Source organism: Meleagris gallopavo, chromosome 5, assembly GCF_905368555.1.
Source record: "Meleagris gallopavo chromosome 5, MGAL_WU_HG_1.1, whole genome shotgun sequence".
Taxonomy (NCBI): domain Eukaryota; kingdom Metazoa; phylum Chordata; class Aves; order Galliformes; family Phasianidae; genus Meleagris; species Meleagris gallopavo.
In genome coordinates this window covers 36,996,847-37,020,054 of record NC_139408.1, presented here as the reverse complement: position 1 = coordinate 37,020,054, position 23,208 = coordinate 36,996,847, and the positions used below count along the sequence as shown (strand labels likewise).

The 23,208-nt window shown below is 40.7% G+C and overlaps 1 protein-coding gene across 1 annotated transcript; it reads left to right on the top strand.

The window, feature by feature from the left end:
• The first annotated feature begins 15,229 nt into the window (after window positions 1-15,229).
• CLEC14A (C-type lectin domain containing 14A) lies at window positions 15,230-16,808 on the top strand. The gene has a single exon (XM_085225275.1). It carries the CDS (start codon window positions 15,395-15,397, stop codon window positions 16,433-16,435), a length of 1,041 nt encoding a protein of 346 aa, XP_085081401.1. The 5' UTR covers window positions 15,230-15,394; the 3' UTR covers window positions 16,436-16,808.
• The last annotated feature ends 6,400 nt before the right edge of the window (window positions 16,809-23,208 follow it).

Below are 23,208 nucleotides of genomic sequence, written 5' to 3'. Positions count from 1 at the left end.
GCCAAGCTGAAGTAAAATTAGTAATGACCATAAGCATTGTTGTAATTAAAAAGACATTAATACTCACAGATGAGAAAATCACACAGAATTACAACACTGAGCTATTTGGCTCTGTCACTTTATACTTTATTATAAAGATTAGAGGCAATGTTTAGATAAACAGTTTAAGTGAAAGGGACAGTATTTCAGGACCAAAATCTGGTGCCCAGAGACACCAATATGTACATACTTGCAGCCCTGTCAGATAGAAACCTGCTTGCTTGGTGGAGGCCATCACCTACAGATTACTTTCTGTTTTGGTGTTTCAGCCACAGCTCTATTGGTTTCTCCCTCTCTACTGCCTTTATACGGACTTCATCTGTCTTTGAAGGATTAAAAATAGTTTAACATTCGCCAGTGTGGGTGTACCATTCCTGATCTGAAGCAGTTTTAACTTATGCAAGGCAGTTGTCTATTCTGTTTGAATTCTACGTATTTCTTCAGGAAGTCTCCAGGAACACACTGAGCAACATGGAAGCCACTCATCACTCCTCTTACCTGCAGGAAGAAATTGCACCTTTAGTGTAGCGTTCATTTAAGACAAAATGTAAGCTTACTGCTTTGTGTTCATTTATTTTATTGTTAGATAGTACTACATAGTTTACCTCTGATATGAAAATTACATACTTTAGTGCTAAAGGTAAACCTCATTAGGGGAAATTAGAAGCTGTTTCCTTTCTTTCTCAACTCCTAAAGGTTCAGACATATTTATCTTCTTGCCTTTGGGTTGTCTTCCCTTTGGAACCCCTTGTAAAGAACTGTAGGACTTGGAGCTTGAGGTGCTTCCCTTCTGATGTCTTCTGGCAAATACATCAAAGCACAGAACAACCATTTCATGTAGCTGACATTTTTCCTGTTTATTTCAAAATTTTACTTAGAATCTCACCCAATATAAGAGTTTTTAAAGTATCTGATAAAGCGATCAGGCATCTAAATCTCCACTTTTTTGTAAGAGACACTTGAGCATCTTGTTGTCTCTCATTTTGTCCTGTAAAGCGGGTTTCAGATTTTTCTGTCCCCTCTCCATCCAATTAAACTTCTGAATTCTGGATAGTAAGAAAATATGATTGGCGGCCAAAAAAAAAAAGAAAAAAATAATAAAATTCACTCAGCATCTTCCCACTCCTGTTGCTACTCAGGCAGGGAATCTTCTCCCTCGCTCAACAGACTTTACAAATTTTGTTTTAAAAGACAAGAAAATAAAATTAGACACACACCCTAGTAAAAATATAAACCCAATTATTGAACATTCAAGATTTGAGAGTTTATCTGCTGCTTATATGGAAAATCCAACTAATAATTTTTCTGACAGAATTTTAAATTATCTGCTTTACAGGTAGTATGGCATTGACTAGATGCTGAATTTGCAATAGATTTATACTGTTGACTGAAAATTGTAGACTTTTATCAGGATGCACAGGGAGGAAGTTTCTAAAGAAATACTTCAACATATCGGATGCTTTAATCTCCTCTGACTTATTTCACTCTCATCCCATCACTGTTCCATCACCTGCTCTGATGTTAATCAGAATGACTGGGTCATCCTATTTTATAAGCTTGCTGGATTAATTCTTTTTCAAGGTCATCTGTGAATTGACTTTAGTAACCAATTATAAATTGGATGGCATTTTAATATTCTTCCCTTTCCCTAAGCTTTAATCTAGAAATGATGAGAGACAAAAGGAAACCCGAAGGAGACTGAATTTTAGGAAGTAAGATGACGACTGCCATTATACAATACTTTTCTAATTTCTCCCACACTGGACACCCTTATCTTTTTCTCTGAGTTCAAAGGAAGATGAAGAAATTCAACATCTTCCAGAAGCAGTACTTTACTTTTCTTAGTTAACATAACTGCATATGATCTCTGGAGAAATCCCTCAATAGTGATATTTGAGGCACTTAAGCTTGACATTCAGAGTTCTGTATTATTATGAATGCATCTCTATTAAGGCAACAGAAACAGCTCTCTCTCTCTTTGATATTTCCTTTTGAAATTCAGCATTAAAAAGCAATATTTGCCTTCATTTCACTTCTTTTGAAAGACTTTTAAAAATTTAGGAAACTGCTTCTGAGGCATCATCAAGAACTATTTTAGTTGTGTAATCAAAGGAGTTTTCATCAATTGATTGATTTTTAAATTTTCCCAAACCCGATCAGATACCTTCAGAAGAACCATTCAAAGGACAGCTCACAAAGTCTTGTTGAAAAGGATTTCTGATCTTCTTCAGTGACCTCACAGGCAGTTTCTAACTGCACACTCTCAGATGTCTGTTTTTGGGTGCCACCGCAGAGTCTACTTTTAAGCATCTGTTTGATCCTGAAACAATTATTTTTTCCTTGACTGCCTGCCTCTTTACTTTGTCAGCATGGAAAACAAGCTATGGCCTTCTGTTTGACTCCTCACACACCAGCAGCACAGCTGACTCAGTTCTCCCAGAGCAGTGCCTCCAAGAATCTCCAAGGTATCTCCCCATTTTTTCTCATACTCCACAGTAATCAGCTCAGATCAAGAACTTCCACAAAGGTTTAACCATATACCTACTCTCACTAATACTAACCTCTTCAACTGAACCAAAAAGCTGCTTTCTTTAGTTCATAAAATTATTCTAATTTTTGGTTTTGAACAACCCCGTAGTGTTCTGTAGCCTAATTCAGAAGGAAAATAAGAATTACAGGATCCTTCCTTACTTAGAGATTTTCTTCCAAAATATTAATGAGTTTTATCGATAGTAATGAGTTATTCACAGCCTTCTTCAAGATTTTTTAAAAAATCTTTTTTTAAATTAAAAATTAAATGGCAAATTGCAGGCTATGGCTTCCTCACAAGGAGAGCAAGCGCAGACCTCCTCTCTCTGATGGTAGTTGTAGAATCTAGGGAATGGCATGGAGCTTCATCAGGGAAGGGGCAGGTTGGATATTAGAGAAAGGTTCTTCACCAGAGAGTGGTGGGCATGAAGCACGCTGCCCATGGCAGTGGTCATGTCACTGAGCTGCTGGAGCTCAAGAAGGTGACAGCTGCTTAGTGTTTTAATTTTGTATTCACAAGCACTGCAAACAAACATAAACAGCTTATATAACAAATCTTTGTTCGTGCTTGATTCGCCTTTCGGCACTGCCAAGAACCGATTAATATAAAATCAAGGTAATAAATTCAGCTTTTGCCTATCTCCTTTGTTTTAATGCTTGCCTTTTGAAGGTATGTGGCAGGCAGATAATGCTGGAAAAATAACTACTCAACTACTCACTTCTTCCATAGAACTTGTACATCACTGGTAAATACAGTGCTTGCTGCCCCCCCAGTCAACAAGGCTTCAGCCATTATCAGGCTGATGACTGCAGGAATGAGAATTAGACTAGACTGCCTAGACATGGGAATGACATCCCAAGGCTATTCAACTTAAAAATTACTGCATTACAGGAAGGAAGCAGAGGAGAGTCACATCCTACCATTAGTACACTGTACCAGTGTCATGGTTTTAATGATTTTTTGTTATCGGTATTCTACATCATAACTTCATGTAGTGCACTGGGAGTTAAAGAGATAATGCTCCAGTTCCATGGATTGTCAATATTCCCAGGTACTGGTTCTCAGAAGAGAAAAAGAACTACATCTCCCAGAATATTTTTACTGTTCCATTTCCGTTTTCCATTCCACAAAGGGAAAGATAAAACTGTTCACAAATCATGAGACATCCCTTCTTTTACTGCTCATCCCCGCAGTATGTGCTCCCTCGCTCTCTCGCGTTCAGCATTAGAGTAAGACCTTTGTTTTTGGGCACTCTCTCTCATTTTATTTGATTTATCAGCCTCAATTCCAATTATATTGTGCTATATTGTGATATCTCGCATTCTACTATCATTCTTAGAAATTGGTTTTTCTCCCTTAGCTTGTTGCTGCTGTTTTGTTTTTCGGTAAAACTCCCTACCTTTTCCCCTATTCCCCCTTCCCCCTCCCTTGGGGCATGGGTCCTTGAATCCTCCTGCCCCATTAGTCATTGAACCAGGCTAAACTAAAATCGTCGACACCAGCCTCTCACCAGACTGTATACAGTTTTTTTAAAAAGCTTCTTATAATCTGCATCTATTTACAATCTGCATCTACTTACAACCTAAAGATAACAGGAAAGTTCCCTGTTACACTGTGGCACTATATCAAATCTTTTTATCTTAAGAGAAGAAATCAGGGTTAGTGTTGGATGTGATGGAGCACTAATTGCCCAGTAATTTCAGTAACCTACTTCCTCATTAATCTATAGTAGCCACTTTTTACTTCTGCTGTTGGCAGTAACAAGAAAAAGTCAGATGAAAATAGAGCTTTTTTAAAATGCATTCTTTTGAAATAGAAATGCTGGTGGTTTTTTTTTTCCCTTTTAAGAAAAATAATTTTTAGTGTTTTCTCCAGAAACTATTAATTTATGCTTTCTGCTGTGCTTTGGATGGCACCTTTCTGCTGTGCCTTTCTGATTCTTGTGGTAGAATTCCCACTGCTATAAATGGGAGTAAAGACTTTTCTCCACATATACATATTTATACAGCTGCTCTTATGTGCACGCATTTGGGCACACCATGTTAGTTCAGCTTTCCAGCATGTATTTCTTGTTTTGCCACAATTTCTGCTCACTTAGCCCCTTTCCCTGAGAGAGTTGTTTTCAGAGACACATTACACGCAGGGAGACCTCATGCATTCAAGCAGGGAATCTACTGTTTATGTGCATGAAGGATAATCTGCAAACCACACTGTGGAGTACAAGTTCGCGTGAAACAGGTCACCTTAGAAAATATGGCATCATAGAGAGTAGAGGTGGAAGACAGCTGCAAAATATATGTTGTTCTCCACTCAGGTATGAAAATGAAGACATTTTACCCATGCCTGATCACTCTTTGATTTCCCTTTCTGCCAGGACATGAACAACTGAGTTTTACTCAAATGTTATTGACTATTTGAGAGTTTGTTAGGCATTGCATGTTGGAGCTTGATACAGGCACAGCTCAGCATTTCCACCTCCTGTGCCTAGCAGAGGAATCACAGGAGCAAGCGGCCTGTGCCAGGCACGTTTGTACCCATCTCAGGTTTGTCTGTGAAACATGCTGAAAAATCTGGGTACAATAGGGGAATTACCATGATTTGTCCTGGTCTTACACTTTAGGGTGCTCACTTTACAGGTGGGAAGTGACATACAAAGATACCATGGAGCTGTGGTAACATATTATGGACTGAGTGAGCCCCTAGAATGCCAAATGCACAAGAAGGACTTATGAGCACATTTATTTTCCTGTCCCATTATCAGCCCTGTGAAAATTAGGGCAACCTGTCTCACATTTATATTCATTTGTCACACTCAGAGAAATATATTAGGGAGAATCTTAATGGTGACAAGAAGCATTTCACTGCCTTTGGCAATGAGGAAAGTTTCATAGTCCTCATGTCCAGTTGTTATAAATACAGCTTACAAGCAACGAATGTATCCAAGCACATCTTTGAACTGGTGTTGCATACATATATACAGCTATATGTATGGTCATACATGTTTAAACTTAAAGTCTAAAGCTAGACGTCTATCTAAAACCTGCTTTTCAAGGAAGGATTTTTCATGTAACATTTTCCTGATCTAGAGAAAGTAATTTTAATTATTCCAACATTCCTGAATCCTGTTTTACCTATTTTCCAGGGAGAAAGTATTAGCTCTTCCAGACTTTTCCTGTAGATATGGGATACTCTCCTTATATTAATATACATATATATATATATACGTACATATGTATATCAATATGTTGTGTGACTCATCATAACTCAACCAGTAAGCTAATCTTTACAGTGGTAGAAGAAAATGATAAATTCTCTCTGCAGTAACTAATACGGTCATTTTGGCAGAGGGATTAGGAATTGGAAGCTTTATCTCTCATGATTGTCTCGCTTGTCTGTCTCCCACCAAAGAACTGTCTAACAGTACAAACACCAGCCCAGCCGCCTTCCTGTTTCCCCTGGAAATGTTACCAGTTGTGACGATGACTTGAAAGTACAATTACTTCAGCATCTTTACTAGAATACAATGATGAGATTTTAGCTGAGATTAGATATATTCATACTCTTAAATTTTATTAAAATTGAAATATAATTCTTTGAGAATTAATCCCTTTTTCAGACACTGGCACAAGGAGCAGCTATGACTAAAATTAATGCATTTAAAAGCGGTTGATTTTCACTGGCTTTACAGCAGCAAACATTTCTATCCTGATCCTGATGTGCAAGAGGCTAATGCAGAGCATTTTAGCAAAAACCACTGTTTCTCTGGATGTTTTTGTAAGAATTCCTTCCTTTGTAAAGCAAACTGAATATTGCAGACAGGCCTCAATTTAGCATCGACTTCAAAGGAGTAATCTGTCAAATGCACCGTGTGCCTAACTCAGCTGGGGATGGAGACGTGCTTAATCCTTTTCTGTCAGGAAAGAAGGAAGGAAAGGAGGTTTGTTGAGTGCAAATCTGCACTTGTGCACTTCCAACACATCAGAAAAGCGATAAGTAGTCAGCCTATCTTAAAAAAAAAAAAGACAGCCCAGTGATTAATGTGCTTACTTGAATGTCAGAACTATACATTCAAATCCTTCCTCTGTCAGATTGCAGAGCAGAAGGGATATGAAGCAAAAATCCCATGATTCAGGAAATCTTAGGTGGGTTTCAATATCGGTCTCTTGTGACAAAATATTTCCACTGGATCTGAACTATGGAATAATCACTGCACAGAAGTAATTCTGCTTCATCGTGAAAAATGCCATAACCTTCAGGCTATGGGGTTTTCCTTGTCTGCCCTTCTACTCTCTGTATTTTGCACAAGAATTCCTGCAGCACTGTGTTCAGCTGTTCGATTCACCAAGATCAGCAGATAAGAATAATATAGGAGGGACAACTCTTACCTTTGGTGTTAACGTGTACATGGGGAATCTAACGGGGAAAAATGTAGAGTAGATGGAGAACTAAGTAACAGCACAATATTGGTTTTGAAGATCCATTCTTTAGCTGGAAATAGTAGATTGATGCCTAAAATCCTCTGTGGATTCAGTTTAAGTGCTCTTACAGCAAAAAATGAAGGATGGACACTTCACAATTAGAAATTACATTGGATAGCAAGTCTTTACAGAGCAAATCCATTGCCTTCAGCCTTTCTTCCACCCGTGTAACCTGGGCCATCTGCAGTCTCTTGGTGCCTTCCCTCTCTGACAGAACAAGGCTCTTTGGCGTACTCTGAAGCAGCAGGAATAAGCAGGATGTGCTCTGTCAAGTAATCACATCTTATTTCTGGATCTTTGGATGGCACACAGTAACTATTGTTCTTGAGTTGCTTATGTCTTATTCCCTGTCAGATCTGCTAATATATTATTGGTCTGATCCTTATCTTCTACTGACAGACATCAGAATCGTATCTATACCTCTGGGTGGGAAGAGTTTAACATTTCTCTTCCATTTCAGATGGATCACCTCAGCAGGAATAGGTCAATTCCTGCTGCTCATTCTTTTATTATTTATTAATATTCAATTTTTTCTAACCTTTTCTTGACTTTTTCTACTCCACTAATATTAAACCAAGTGGAGCAGCTGAATAGCAGTCTGTTGCCCTGTTGCCGAGGCAGCTAAAGCAATGGCATGTCACACTTGATGTTACTGCTTGCCCTACCTCAAAAACACCACTGAATATAAATGATCCCAGGGATTTTGGCCTGCCTGTATGCTCATCATTGCCTAAAAGGAACTCCTGTAGATAGTAGCTTCTTCCCAGCCTTAGGACGGCTGACGAACCAACTACTGTGACTGTGCTTTTGTATGACAGAAAACTATAAAAAAAGTGTACAGTGGTCGAGGTCTGAAACTAGTAGAGCAGTGATGACTGCTCCTCCCTGTAGAGAAAATCTGTTCACGTGAACAATCTTCAAGGGTAGCCTGTGACTGGCATCATTCTTCACAAAACCAGGAAGTTTGTTCTCACAAGTTATTGCTCATGGCTTATTTAAAATATGATTATATCAATAGTTAGTGCTTTATTTTGTCATATGAATAGATCACATATCATTTCTAAAATGCTCAGAATATCAGGGGACAAGTAATCACAAATGTTCAGATGTAGGTAAAAGGGTCTGGGTCTGCAGCTGGCATGTTAGCACTTCTGCTTTTACACACAAGTGGACACAGCATGCAGCCATATGTATCTATTAGCTATAAATTCAGGTGGGAACCAGTCTGCATAGCTCTGCTGGAGACACATTGTCTGCAGCCCTAAGATGTTAACAGAATAGATTCCTAGAATCATAGAATTATGGAATGTCTTTGTTTGAAAGGAACCTTAAAGACCACCCAACCCTAAACTCTGCCATGGGCAAAGCTGCCCCCCATCGGATTAGGCTGCCTGCCTCAGCCTGACCTTGAGCGCCTCCAGGAATGGGGCACCCACAGCTTCTCTAAGCAACCTGTTGGCTATCTTTGCAGATGTAATAGAAATAATAAGGGCCTGTGAAAATAAAAGGAAAATGGAGCCTGTGACACAATCATAACACAAAAATGATGTCACAATAATCATAACAAGAAAACCTGCTTGTGGATGAAAACCAGAAGGTCAAGTCTACAGGTCTACAGGTACATTGCTGTTGATGCCTAGAATATGTGACTATGTGTTATGAAATGGCTTTGCTAAACAGAAACTTGTTTTATTCTTCACACAAACTGTTGGTCTTTGATGCTGAGCACTAACAGACCTTAACTTTTAAGATTTTTTTGGAAAAACTACATAATCATGTGTCATAGCAAAGATGTTTATTTTGTTCATGTAAATTGTGAAAGACTGTCAGTGTTGCTAGGATTTTAAGCTTAGCATGAAAGAAATGCAAGTGACACTTAGATTATCTCAGATCACTTAGATCATAAGCCAATTCTAGCAAGTGAGCACTACTTTACTTAAAGTATTATTTGAATTTTCCTGCTTTATCTAGACAAGGACTAGCATGCCAGTTCTGACTCCTCTACAACATGGAACATGGGAACTCCATATGAAAATGCTGATTTTGATCCATGAGCCTACCTCTTTTCAAAATGCACTCCCTCTAGAGTATAACAATAACTTCCTTATGTTTTTATGTCATGTAAAATTTCAAGGTCTTAGGTACAATTTTATGAGTACCAGAGCCATTTAAGATGCAAGAACATTTACCTGTGCACACATTAAAAATGCAAGTACAAAGAAAGGCATTTGTATTTTTCCCATGATAGACAGGAGAGGAAAAAGCCTGTGTGCCATGTAGAAAAATCCTCCAAAATCATCTTCTTCTTCTATAGGACACAAATAATTTCAAGTCTGCAAGCAAATAGTGAGGAAAATTTAAAGCATTAGACTTCTGGAGAAGGAAATGGTTCAAGACAAGGAATTATTTATAAAGGGGAAGGGAGAAAATGCATCAGTAAAATGAACTAAAACCTTTTTAGACTGTCCAGTCTCCAGACTGCCAAACGAATGGCAATAGGTATTTCTAAAAAAGGCACATTTACCTCCTATAACCTCCACAACAACAATTAATACACTAGGTTCAGAATATTCTTCCTTCCTATTATTTTTTTCACTCTGAATTAACTGCTTGTGTTGACAAGCATCTGCTGCCTCTCCATCTCACAGCTGCTCTCTCTTGAATTTATTCTCACAAGCTTGTGTTCCTCATGCGTGTTCACGCAAATGCTTCAAGACTCTCTTCAATGGTCAGTCTGGGCAAAATGCCAGGAAGTGAAATCACCTCTTTACCACTAGATTTCCTTCTATTTTACTTTATTTCCCTAGGAAAGTTTGCCTCATTCCAAACAATCTGCCAGTCCCAGCAGTTTGTTGGATAACTGCAATTCTATAGGAAGTTACTAAAAATGTGGGTTTTCTCACTTGAAATGAAAATGAATTAATTTTCCAAAATGCTCATAGTTAGGTAAAACCTGGTGGAGGATTAGGTAAATTTGAATTAATATCTCCTCCCTCTCTGTTGTTTTTTTTAATAAAATATGAGGATGCTGAAACTGCACACGGCATTTTCCCTCACCTTTGAAACCTATGGCTTACACAGCCTGCTCATAACATCCCTATGGGCCAGAAAGGAAATGGCATAAAGACAGTGTCAAGCTCATTCTGACAGTAAAGCTTTTTGAGGATTGCCTTTATGCCACAAAGCACCTTTGAGGTTGTGAACTCCCCTTAGTCCTCCCACTGCTGCCATTCTGTCAGACTGCCCCTCTTCTGCCATCTGTCATACGGCAAAAACATGTAAGAGAATACTGGAATATTGATTCAACCTCTACTGCCATACCACCAACAACCTCCTACATCACCGGCCAACAGAATAAAATAAGAGGCTTTCCTGACTTTTCTTTTGATTCCTTCCATGTTCTCTTCTTTTTATCTCTTGTTTTAAATGCCTACTCACTTTATTTTGTACAGCAGATCTCCATTCCCTCAACTCTCCTTTGCACTTTCAGCCAAACACTGTTCAGGTATCACAGAGCTACTGTCAGTCATAATGAAATTAATGACAAGAAGAACACCTATATTTCTGCCCCTTGTTTTAAACTTACAGAATTGTGAAGACACAATTTCATGCCAGCTTGCATTTGAAAAGGCCTCCTTGAAATCATAAGTACTTAAAATGTTTTTATATTCAAATAGACACTTATGTGCACAAATTATATACAGACACCTAAATATATGCACACACACAAAAGCACAATTGAAAGATGGGTTCTGAAGCATGTGGATACCTCATACGGCCACTAAAATATCACATCAGTCAAAGCCCTGACCTCTGCTGGGTGTTATTCAAGGTACAAAGAGAAGATGATGCAGGGAAAATTGATTACACCATGACAGTTCATCCTTTTGCTGCCAGTGCTGCAAACTGCCACATGTGGCTATACCCTCTTTCCAGTTCCTATATGTGCTCGACATGAACCTCAAATGAGGCAACGAGGCAACTATGTGATACAGCAGACTGAAGAATTTGGAGGCAGGGAAAGAATGAGTTTGAATTATAGACAAAAGAAAAACAAAAATAAGGAGAAGAGGCTAGAAGTGAGAATAAAAAGTATTTATAGAGTATGGTATTTTTGGAAACGATTTAAAGTGTTTAATTTGAGAATTCTGTAGTTCATTTCCCCTAGCTAATTACAGGATTGGAATCTTTCTTAATAACTCATTAAAGATGAATGGAAATGTTAACAGAATACATTATTTTCTTGCATAATTAACAATGGAAACATGAACATCAAAAATGAAACAGCTTTAAGGGTAACACATGCATATTTGATAGCATTACAGCCACATCTTTTTATTTTTTTTTTTTTTTGCCAGTGTATCCCATCCATTAAATGCCACTTCAGCAGATCAGGATTAGCTCTATTTTATGTCCACATCATCAATGTATCAGATGTATCAGTGTGCTCACAACAGCAGTTAAATATTATTACTTATTTTTTAAAGTCCCTTAGCTGTGTGATAATGTCACTGAAAATGGTTTCTACAGTAGACAGGAACTTGCGTGACCCCTGCTGGGTTATCTTTTCCAGACTGTGTAAGTGAGCCTCATTATCTCTGTAGTCCTTTTGAGTAATGAATAATTAAATTCTTATGATCATGCAAGCTGTTGAAATATGGCAGAAATTCTTATTTTGATTTCTTGTCCTGTTTCCTGGAAAAGTGCAGAAACACGCCACATTTAACCTGGCATTTACACTCTCTGTTGAAAGCTATTTGACTGAATACAGTCAAATATTCAGGAGAAATCTTGGCATGCTGATAAAATGAGACAGTTCTCATTGATTTCAAGAGGGTCTAATTCTTAACTTAGCTAATTTTTTAAAGAAGAATAAAACCTACTGTGAGAAAATACTTTGCTTAGTCATTGCTTACAGGTGAAATGTGGGGCAGTTTTACTATTTGGTAAACTGTTGTTTAAATACGGGTATCAATTTTGTGAAGAACTGAGTGAGAAAAGGAGTAGGGTTTAACCCAGAGTTTGGAGGCATGCTGTCAAACAACACTGATACTCTCTTGTTCAAAATAGCTATTTCTATTGGGAACTGAAAGATGGAGAATGTATTGATTTGAATCACGATCAGTTCAGCAGGAAAATGTGTAAATCCAGCTGTAATGTTGGTTGGGATGAAGGAGAGGGAGCAAGCTCACAGGGTCAAGGCAGACCTTCTGCCAACTTCTGCAGGAACTTCTGATTTTCCCTTGTTGCTCTCTCTCCAAATTTTCCACTCCCAAAGATATCTGCATTGTACAACGGATTTGCTCAGCCACCCTGTAGGTACAGGACAGCTAACGGGGGTGCACCCTCACTGCCTTCCTCTCCAATAGCAGAAAGAGAAGCTGCAGCTCCTTCCTTTAGGTTTATGGTGGAATAGATAAGCATCCATTTCCAGACACTTTCCTGTATCTCCTTTGGGGATGAGAAATGCCACCTGCCAGCTGAGCTACCTCACTCCTACCCTAGCACAACAGCATTATGCATTATTGTTTCGCTTGTCTCCTGCAGAGCCAGGCAGATCTCATTGCACTATCCATCTCCTCTACCTCTACAAAGCAACACAGCTCTTCAGAAGAAGATGCTGTGCCTATTTGCAAGCCTACTTGTAAGGAATATGCATCCTCCTTAGCTCTAGCACTTGTGAAGTATGTGCTGACATATATCCTGGTTATTCACAAAAAGAATTGCTTTAATTTACTCTGTAAGAATGCAAGAGAGAAACCACCATAAAAGAAAAAGTATTTTTATTGCTTCTCTCATTACTCTTTAATCGAAACATACTGATACTATATGGTAGATATGCTGCCATAATGAAACAAAAAGCCTAATGGTTCTTAATAGAATTATCATTAAAGAAAGCCACTGTTTTTTCAGAAGCTCGGATCTTACAGGAAGGAGTCTAAGGAGCAACTACAGCTAAATAAAGCCTTTACTATTGAGAAGAGCAGGACTTGCACATCAAGTAGTCATAAGCAGTCCCATTCATAAAATCTTTATATATACAAGATTAATTGCCTCACGTGTTCGCTGGCATCAGCATTTGTGCGTAAGCAGCTAATCCTCTCGTTAAGGATTGGAATTATTCAGGAAAAACCTTAAGACAATTAAGGAAAGAGTGTTTTCTTATTTACTTAAAATGGAACATAAGAGAACATTCAAAACCAGAGAGAGTTGTTGTCTGTAGATTTTGTAGACCTGGCTGCAAAAAGCCTTTGGTACTGGCATATAGTGCTGTCTGTTCCCAGTGGCACAGGTTTCTCTGACTAGGCAGGGCTGCCCAGCTTGCACATGTCCACCCAGCTGTTTCTAAATAGCTTGTTCAAATGTAGCTGACGAAATGAAAGTCGTGGCCTGTGTGAAATGAGCAGCGGTACTGCAGTTGTATGGTGGATGGCATTTAGGATGGTCACCTCCAGCACAGCTAGCAGTCGGAAGGGAAGCAAGGGAGCAAGTGTTTACAGAGATTGAATTGCATTCTCCTCTCTAGGGACATGGCCTGAGGTTTGAGGCACAACGGAGAGTGTTCTTGTTCCTCTGTTTTATTCATTGTGTTTATATAGCTTTGTTTCTATTCAGCTGCAAAGCATTAATTCCATTTTGAAAGAGAAAACAAACCAAAGCTGTGGGATTACAGGTGCATATTAGGGAAAGCACTGTCAGCAGCCCTGAGCAGGACAGCAGGGGCAAATATAGTCCTTATAGGCACTAACATAACAAGCTTTTGTCTCTCACAAACCTATCATAAACCACAGTTTAGGAAAATGGCTCAAGATACCGAACTGATGGATATCTGTAGAAGTGCAGTCTTGTGCCTCGCCAAGGACTACCACAGGTTTGAAGGAATGGTTCCTCAGTTGCATATATGGCTAGATACAGGGAAAAGTTAGCCATCTGAATGTGGGATGACTAAGCTCCTAGCAGAGCACTGCAGACAGATCTCCCCGTGTTCACCCCTGTCCTGGAGTTTCAAAGAGGAACGGATGTGGGTGGCAGCTCCAATAAGTAGCAGATTCTTGAATCATAGCTGCTGCCCCACTGCCTGCTGTGACCTCAGGGGTTCTAACACCTGCACATGCTGATTAAGTGCATTTCTGACAGCCTCTAGAATTCAATCTACAGGTTATTGTTTTGTTGGGGAAGCCTGCTTTCTTTAAAACCAAATCTACTGGCACCCAAATTCAATTACACTGCCAACTGTATTTAGCAAATTTAATGTAACTATTTTTACTTAAGCATTATAAGTGCTTTTGAAATCCAGTAATTTCAAGAATGTAGGCAATATTTGACCTAGTTTCACTTCTGCTGAATAGCAAAAGGAAAGAAATACAAACCACATATAATAGTCTGCTTAAATATGGTTATGAATGTATAAATTCCATTTAACCCTAATCCAGTCTATTTCATGTATTTTGAAATGCTGCCTTGCTAACTCTTCCAACTGTAATAAAATTTCTGTATACGTTGCTGTCTATTGGGACCATAAAAGAAATTAGCAAGATGTTTCCCAAAGCCAAAAGTAAGTAACTAACTGATGCCTATTTTTGGGACAGACTGCTCCAACAGTGATCTAAATAATTCTACTTGAAAATACATAAACAACGCGGGGAAGTCCATTTTATTTGGAAAAAAAAAAAAAAGTTTTACTAATTATTGTAAATTGATCACGCTGGACAAGGGAAAAGAGGGATTACTTTTTTTTCTTTTTGTATCTCCCTTTTTTTTTTTTTTTTTTTTGGTTTGGTTTATTGTGGCCTCTATGCTCAGCTAGAAAGAATGTTAACGGCCATCCAGAACAGCAGCAGAAAATGATGGTTAAAAGTAACTGCATGATTTTGTCATTCTGTGATTCACTGTGTCGTACATCTTTCAAGTTCTTCCTTGAGGAGTCCAGAGAAAATGGGCTTTATCTCTGTGTGGGCCTAGCATCAATGAAATCCACGCAGGTCAGTCACACACTGGTTGAACAGGATTTGTCATCCACAGTTATTCCATCTGAAAATAAAATAAATTCCGAAATCCTCTGGCTTTTAAAGACCGCACCGCTGGGTCCCTGGTGCCACTCGTAGGGTGGATGGGCACCGGGATTTTCCACCCACCCCACCCCTGGAGCCCTGCCAGACGGGGCCGGGCCGCCAACAAACGGAGGATGCCGGGGTCAGGTCCGGCTCTCGCTGCGCTTCCTCCGGCGTAGTCCCGGGGGAAGGCCGCGGGCGCGGGGCCGGCGCTGGGGTGGAGTGGGCCCGCCCGACCCGGGCCGAGCGCCGACAGAACCGACGGGGCAGTACGAGTCCCCGGGCCCGCCGCGAAGATGGGGCGATGGCGGGCCGGGCCCTGCTGCCTGCTCCTGGCCGCGGCCTGCGCCCTGGGTCGGCCCCCGCCGCCCTCCGTCGTGCGCTGCCAGCCCGCCGGCGCGTGCTTCAGCGTCCACCTGGCCAACGCCTCATACGACGAGGCCCGCAGCGCCTGCGGCAGCCGGGGAGGCGGCCTGGCCTGGGTGAGCGCCGAGTCGGAGCTGGGACTGCTGCTGGCGCTGCTGGCCGAGGTGGCCGCGGGGCCCGCGCTCTTCTGGGTCGGGCTGAAGAGGAACGCCTCCGCCTGCACCGACGCGGGACAGCCACTCCGAGGCTTCTCCTGGGAGGAGCACGGCGAGGCGGCCCTGCGGGAAGTGCCGGCGGCGCTCGGCCGCTGGGCGAGAGAGCCCGTGCGGACCTGTACCATCGCCCGCTGCGCCGGGCTGCATCTGGCGGGCGCCGACGGCCCCCGCAGCGGATGGCGGGAGCTGCCCTGCCAGCGGTACGGCCGGGGCTACGCCTGCCGCTACCGCGAGGAGGGCGTCTGCCCCGACCTCCGTCCCGACGGCGCGCTGAGCCTCGACTACCGCCTCCCCTTCGGGATTGGCAGCGCCGCGCCCGGCTTCAGCCCACCGGGCACCGAGCTTGCCGTGGCGTGCTCAGACGGAGAGGTTCTGCTCCGCTGCCGACATGGTCCGGTCGGCTTCGCTTGGGAGGGTGTGGAGGAGCCCCACTGCCCCTGCAAAGAGCGCTGCACCTCGGCCTCCAGCGCCACCCCCAGCGCCGCGGCCGACCTCCGCCTCTCTGCTCCAGCACCCGGCGGCTCCGGGGGGTCGCCCGCCACCTTGCCCGCCGGCCGCGGTGGGACGGCCGCGCCGCCGCCCTCCTCCTCGTCCTCCAACTACGTCTTCGTCCTGGTGACGGTGGCCGTGGTGGTACTGGTGATCCTAGTCATGACCGTCCTGGGGGTCTTCAAGTTGTGCTTCAACGCGAAGGCGGCGGGCGGCGAGGCGGAGACGGGCGGCGCGGAGCCGCGCGGGGCTCCGGGTGCCGAGTAGCGGCGGCGAGGACCGCACCGGCCCGGGGTTACGGCCTCTCGGAGGCAGCCGCTGGTCTGGCGCCTTCCAAAACCTCTTCTCCGGGCATCTGCAAAGTAGAAGGCTTTGCCCGCTAGTGCCTTGCTATTCAGAACCCATCTGAATGGTACCGGGAGGCTCTCGATTGTTTGCTGATTGCTGGAACGTTCGGAGATGTGAAGCACCACAATTTCGGAGGAAACTGCAACCCGTAGTTTTTGAGAGTGACGTTGTTACAAACCAGGAGCTTCTCCATACCTAGATGGACATTAAATTGCTGAAGAAGTGGGAGGTTAATGGGGAATCATTTTATGCTTCACCGATTGAAAGAATAAAGGATGATTTAAAACTTTTATTGCTGCTCTGTTTATACTTCATACAATATTCATTTATATTGTAGCAGAGCACCCAGTTTTTCAGTTCTAAGTTTGCTGCCAGTGCAAAACTTATTTTCTGTGTGGATCCCTTATGATCAGACATGGTGCAGGCAAGCTGCATGCTGAGCGAAGTGCTAATGTGTCTGGACACAGCATGCAGATCCCAGGGCAGTTGTTTTCTATGGCATTCCTTGACAACAAGGAAAGAATTCACACTTCACACACACTTCTAAGGAGGTAAATGCTTCCTCTGTAATTTCCCTTTGGATTTCTCGGGACCAGGCTCCTCCTAACCACAGGACTCACTCTATGTGGCAAAAAATGCTGATGCTCACCACCTGTTATTACAGTGTTGATTTCCAGTTAAAGTAGCAATGCTAAATATTGATCCAGGGCTTTCTGAGTGCAGTGTAACACAGGTAACTGGATCTCATCCAGGCCTTGTGGGATATGGGAATATTTTTTCCCTTTAAGAGAACATTAAAGTTGGAAATGCCATTTTCTAAGCTGCTATTTTTCTTTCTTTCCTCTCTTTAAAGCTGACCTTTTGACTACTATTTTCATTTTGTTCACTTTCCTTTTGAGTTTGGAGCACTCTGTTTCAAACAATAAACAGTGTGATTATAATTATCTATTTTTCTTGCAAGCAAAGATTTGAAGATTAATCTGGTATAAATATCTGCTAAGGATAAAGTTTTGACCCAGCATGAGTATTTATTCCCTCTCCCCTTATAATGATGATAGGCTGTAGCCACTGTAGCCATCTGGGGGCATTCTCTTGCTTTTCTTAAGGAGATTCTAGACTTTTGTGAGCCATCAGGCTGTCTGTAGTCATAACTTCCACTTAATTATGACAGCAGTTAAATCCAGCCAGGTCAGAACACTGGTCATAACAGAGCTGTTTCACAATTTGCATAGTTTTCTAATCTGTTTATCTGACGTTTCCATGTCAGAAAGGCAAGCATTTCTATCAGTTTCAGTAGGAGGCTTGATTCAACACTATGATGTGCACAGATATGGAAAGTCAGTCTCAGATGCCTCTTCTTCTATACTGCTCTTGTTACCATCACTGTAAGCATCACTTCAAGCAATCTGTTCTAGCACAGTGTGCATGGAGCTCCATGCTCCTACATTGTGCTCCATGAGCAGGTAGTGAAACTAAATGAATGAAAGCCTCCTCAAGTTATTATTTCTGTATTTTTCTCCCCTTTCTCACACATCAGATGGTGAACCTTTTCATGGGATGGTGCAACCATTCAGGTTCATTTGTCTAAGCGCTGGAAGAAACTCTGATTCCTTGTTTCAGTCTTAACCAAGCACGCAGCTAAGTGGTGAGTTAAGTGCTTGGTTGGATTATTTTTTTTTTTAATACTTTTTTCATCTCTCAGGATTTTACTCAGACTACTGAGTTAAAATGCACTGGTTCATGCCCTTACAAACCACTCATCTGTCTTATTTGCATTTCAGCCTTTGCAATGGCTTCCTGTGTAATCGCATATTGATTTCAGAGTTCTTTTTCTTATACCCAAGATTGAGGATTAAGCATTAGATCATTCTTTTAGGCACACACCTAAAGGACTGCACAAGGGTTCTGTTGTTTTCCATGTCTTATAATGTGACTCAATTGAAATCAGATTATTTTACATCTAAGGACAGAATCCATCACACCGAATGTAGGCATCTCTAACAGCTCATCTAGCATCACCTTCCTTGCAATCTATGTAGGAAAATAAGAATATGCAGGTAGCAATTAATCTCATTTTAGAATAGAAGCTGAAAACAGGAGCAATGAGTTTCATCCTTGTATGGGAATCACTGATTGAGCACTTGGGGAAAGGACAGGGTCAGCCCTGGGAGCACAGGTGAAGGCAATTCAGCTGTGTGACTGGAAGGGGTGGAGCCTGGCTGCACCTCTCTTAGACCCCATTTAAGGGCTGACTGCCACTAGGGGAGGGTCTTGTTCTGGAGATCTGTTCTTGGTGGAACTTTCCTCTGCAAACCTGGAATTTTCTGATATGGGTAGGCAGTCTTTTTCCTTTCCTTTACAGTACCTTTCTATTATGCTGATTCTTTGTTGTTACTCCTCTGGTGAAACAGCTTTTCCCGTTATATTAATCTGTCCAATTGCTACAATCCTCGAAGTGTCAATTCTCCACATCAACTGAAAAGGGAGGCTTCTTGGACTTAAATACCTGTAAAACACAGATCTGAAATTAAATCAGAGAAATCAGCAAAGCTAAGCCTGTAGCTGTGCAAGTCTGGAAACAACTCACAGTGCCATGTGTCTCTTCAAGGCACAGCTAAATGCTTATTATTTTACCATAGCTCTTATTGTTTTTGCATACTAGAGATCCTTGTTTTGTTTGTCTGGGTTGTTTAACTTCTTTTTGCAGTCGGTAGAATTAAAATTTAATTGGATTCGATTGGCACTTCAGTGGGTTTGAAATGCCTCAGATGACAGAGCACAGATTTCTTTTCCCATTTTTCAGTGATTCAGATCAAGAGGTAGATGGTTGGAGAAAGGGTAAATCACTCGCTGTCCAATCTCAATTTAAATTGTGGCTTAGATAGGAAACTAACAGATAGCTGACCTGTAACATGTACTGCTGGCTCCTATTACAGGGATGAATCAGCTGTGAACTGGTCAGATCTGGCTTGCTTTTTATATCCATAAAATATGTCCTGTTGCCAATTATTAGATACGCTTCTTAGATTTTCTTGTCCTCCAAAGGTAGCATGTACGTTTATTTATAACTTATTTAAGTTATAAATAAGTTTATTCATCAAATAATCAGGAATAAAACTTTCATTTTCCCCAATTCTTAAAATAGTTTTATACTGCTTTGAGCTTGATTGTGTTGTGGGATTAAAGAGAAATCTGAAAGTGGACTCTGGCAAAATTGAAACTGCCCTCCTTTTTTAAGTGTGGTATTACTTAAAGAAGAGTTCAAAATAAACAGATTCTATGTATCCCCCAGAAGCATGATTTCCTATCACTTGAAGTTTTTCATGTTTTCAGATCTCGCTATCTTTCCTCATTTATCACTTGGAGCTTAATCACTGACACATGCATCTTAATTGCTTATAGAAAAAAATATTTTCTTTTTTTCGGGATGTGGATGTTTATCAAGGCTGCAGAGTGCTGATTACTACATTTAACTGCTGTATAATCAATTTGAAAAGTAAACACAAAGAGACAACCACTTTCTCAGTGCTTCAAACTGGATTAAGCTTGGTGCCAGTCCTCCCTCCAGCAATACATTGCCTTGCCTGTCCTCCTTGGACCTGCAGAGCTGTGGCACTGGAGGACCAAACGTGAATATGAGTGGGGAGTCATCTGTTTGCTATCAAGCCTTTTCTTTCCTTGCTCCTTACTGTAAGCCAAAAGGACAGCTCTGTTTAGGTAGAAGTGAAGGCAAAGGCAGAGTGGTGGTTCCACACTTGTTAATGCCTTATCCCTTCTGCCAGTCCTTTCACTTATGAATCTGAGGCAAAAGCATGTATGAAAGTCAAATGACATTAAGTATTTCATGGATAATGTAAAGAGCAAGAATCCTGTAGATCCTGGATGAGCTGGGGAGGTATAGACCCTAAGGTGAGGAGGTAAAGTCAGGCAAGTATCCTTCTTTAACCAGAAAATATGATCCATTCTTAACATCTTCTTGCTGTATATTTATTTGCTTGAACAAATTCAAACTGCAGTGGTCTGCAAATAAATAAAGATTTTTTTGGTCATTAATCAAGGAAAAGCACATGGCCTACAGTATGTCAGGAAAGTGAGATTTGTTTTTTTGGGGGGGGGGGGGGGAGAGGGGAAGGGAAACACAACCAGCGGCTCTTGTGTTTTGGATTGATAAGAATGGTTTACACTATTCACTGGAACAGAATATAGGAACATAAGAACAGATATTTAGGTGACTTTTAATCTCACTCAAACTCTGTAATCTGTCTCTGACAATGGCAAATGCTTTTGAAAATAGGAAATCTGGCATCTCCAAGCATCACTTCTGCTAGATGCTCTACCAGGTTATAAAATAAGTTTGAGACTGAGTTCATGACACACTTGGTAGTCTTCCATTAGTTTGTCTAACAGAGTTTTGATCCAATTTATTAGTTTTGGCATACAACAAACCTGTATCAATTAGTGCCACAATTTATTTATATGTGACATGAAGAAATAGACTTGTTTACCTCTTTCATTTTCTGCGCTTTTGCTATGCAGTCTTTCAGTCAGCTCTATCCCAAGAAGAGGAGTCAATTTCTTCTTCTATCAGAAAGGATTATATAGATCTGGTTGTCATCTTATATTTTTTTGCACCTTTTTTTATACTGTTACTTGTGAAATCCAAACTTAGAAACTATTGAGGAGGCAGGTATGTTTTTGTCTTCCGTGACAGTTTAACAGTATTTTGTGGTTTCTAAAAGCAACCTACATAACCATTTGTTTGTTTTGACCACTGCAGAAAACAGTGCTGGTGTTTTCAAAGAATTCTCTCTGTTTTCCAGATCGTTTATGAGAAATTTGAGCTGAATAAGCCCCAGGAGAGAGCCCTGTGGTTTCCAGCAGGTTTTATTGCCATCGATAGTGGAGCTCTTTCATTACAGAATTCCCTCAGCACTCTTAGGGAAACATCAGCCGCTGCTGATGGTTTTGTACTGTCCTTTCTCTGATTTATTCCAGAACTCCTTCAAATTCTTTATTCTGGTGAAGTTCCACAGACTCATGCCTTCTTTCTCTTCCAAAAAAAAAAAAAAAAAAAAAGGACAGTCTGTAATGAGCACAGACAGTAAGATTTCTTTTTTTTTTTTTTTTTTCCCTTATGGCTCTTTCTTCCCAAAACATTCTTAAATACAATTGGTGTTCATGAGCAGTGAGCACACTGGTTGGTTTCCTGCTCTTCTAGATTTTTTCATTAGTTGTTACTATCTCTTTATGCAGATGTTTCTCTTTTCTTATTTTATTTTTACTACTTATTTTTTTGACCTGCTTTAAATTTTTACAATTTATTTGCCAAAGTTCATTCTTGCTTTTGTTTTATTTGCTGGTTTCAACTTTAAATGAGGTACTCTTTTATTGTGTACAGTTTAACATTTGATGGGTAACATGCACTGTTCTCTTATCATTAAATAGTCCTGGTGTCACCTGCCAGCTTTTACCTTTTAGCTGTTCCTTTAAATTTCTTTTTAGCAACCTTTTTAATTTATATGCAGCTCTCTGCTTTGAAATTTAGCATTAGCATAATAAATTTTTTTTTTGCTTTTTTTCTCCTGGAATTGTTCATTTTAGCTATGTTGCAGTCAGTATTCAGCCAAATACTGTCCATTTCTTAAGGCAAAATTAGGATCTGTTTCTTCTGTTGTAGTTGTCAGACTAATTATGCCAAGAATCAGTGAAGATTCTGTGAAGATGTCTGTAATTTTAGTTACCATTCAGCCTCTCATGATAGCATTCCACTTTTGTTTTTGTTTAAACTTTTCCCTCTCCAAACAAGTAATGAGTTGTGTGTATGTGGTGTATGCAGCTTCTACTCAGAATACAAACCTCCTTCATTTCTCAGCAATAACTGGTACCTTAAATGATTTGATTCTCTTTTAATTATACCTAGCTACTGAGATGATAAAGCAGATTTAGATCCATTTGAAGCAACTCTGATGTCCTAAGAGAATACTTACTCATAACAACGTCTTAGTTTTCCTAAGTAAAATGAAGTTGATTTTCATTTTTTTTCTAGATTCCAAATGTTACTTGGAATGGGAAACCATATATAGCAATAATATCAGGCTGTTACCATGTTCTGTCCTATACTCAGTGACATATTATTAGATAATCTACACCTTTTTACATAACAACTTCTCTTCTGCTTGTCTATACATCTGGCCTCTTCTCCCAGGCAACAAACGGGACCTGAGGAAATGACCACAAGTTGTATCAAAGGAGGTTTAGGTTAGACATAAAGAAGAACCTTTTCTCTCAGAGAGTGGTCAGGCACTGGAATGGCTTGCCCAGGGAGGTGGTGAGTCGCTGTCCCTGGCAGTGTTCAAGAGGTGTCTGGATGAGATGTTGCGAGATATGGATTAGTGCTTGTGTTCCCAATGGTAACGGGAAGATGGTTGGAGGAAATGACCTGCAAGGTCATTTCCAACCTCACGATTCTATGATCAGACAGATAGTAATAGAAGCTCACTCATTACTTTCAGATAAATTGTTCACACTAACGCTGCAGGCATCCATTGCAATTACACAAATCCAATTTAAATCTCTAAAAGGACATCCTTCTGGATAAGCTGGCTTGTTAGTTAAAGCCAACTTTGCTGTAGTAAAACACAAACTTAGGTTTCAGTGCATTTTCCTCTTTTGTGTTTGAAAAAAGAAAGAAA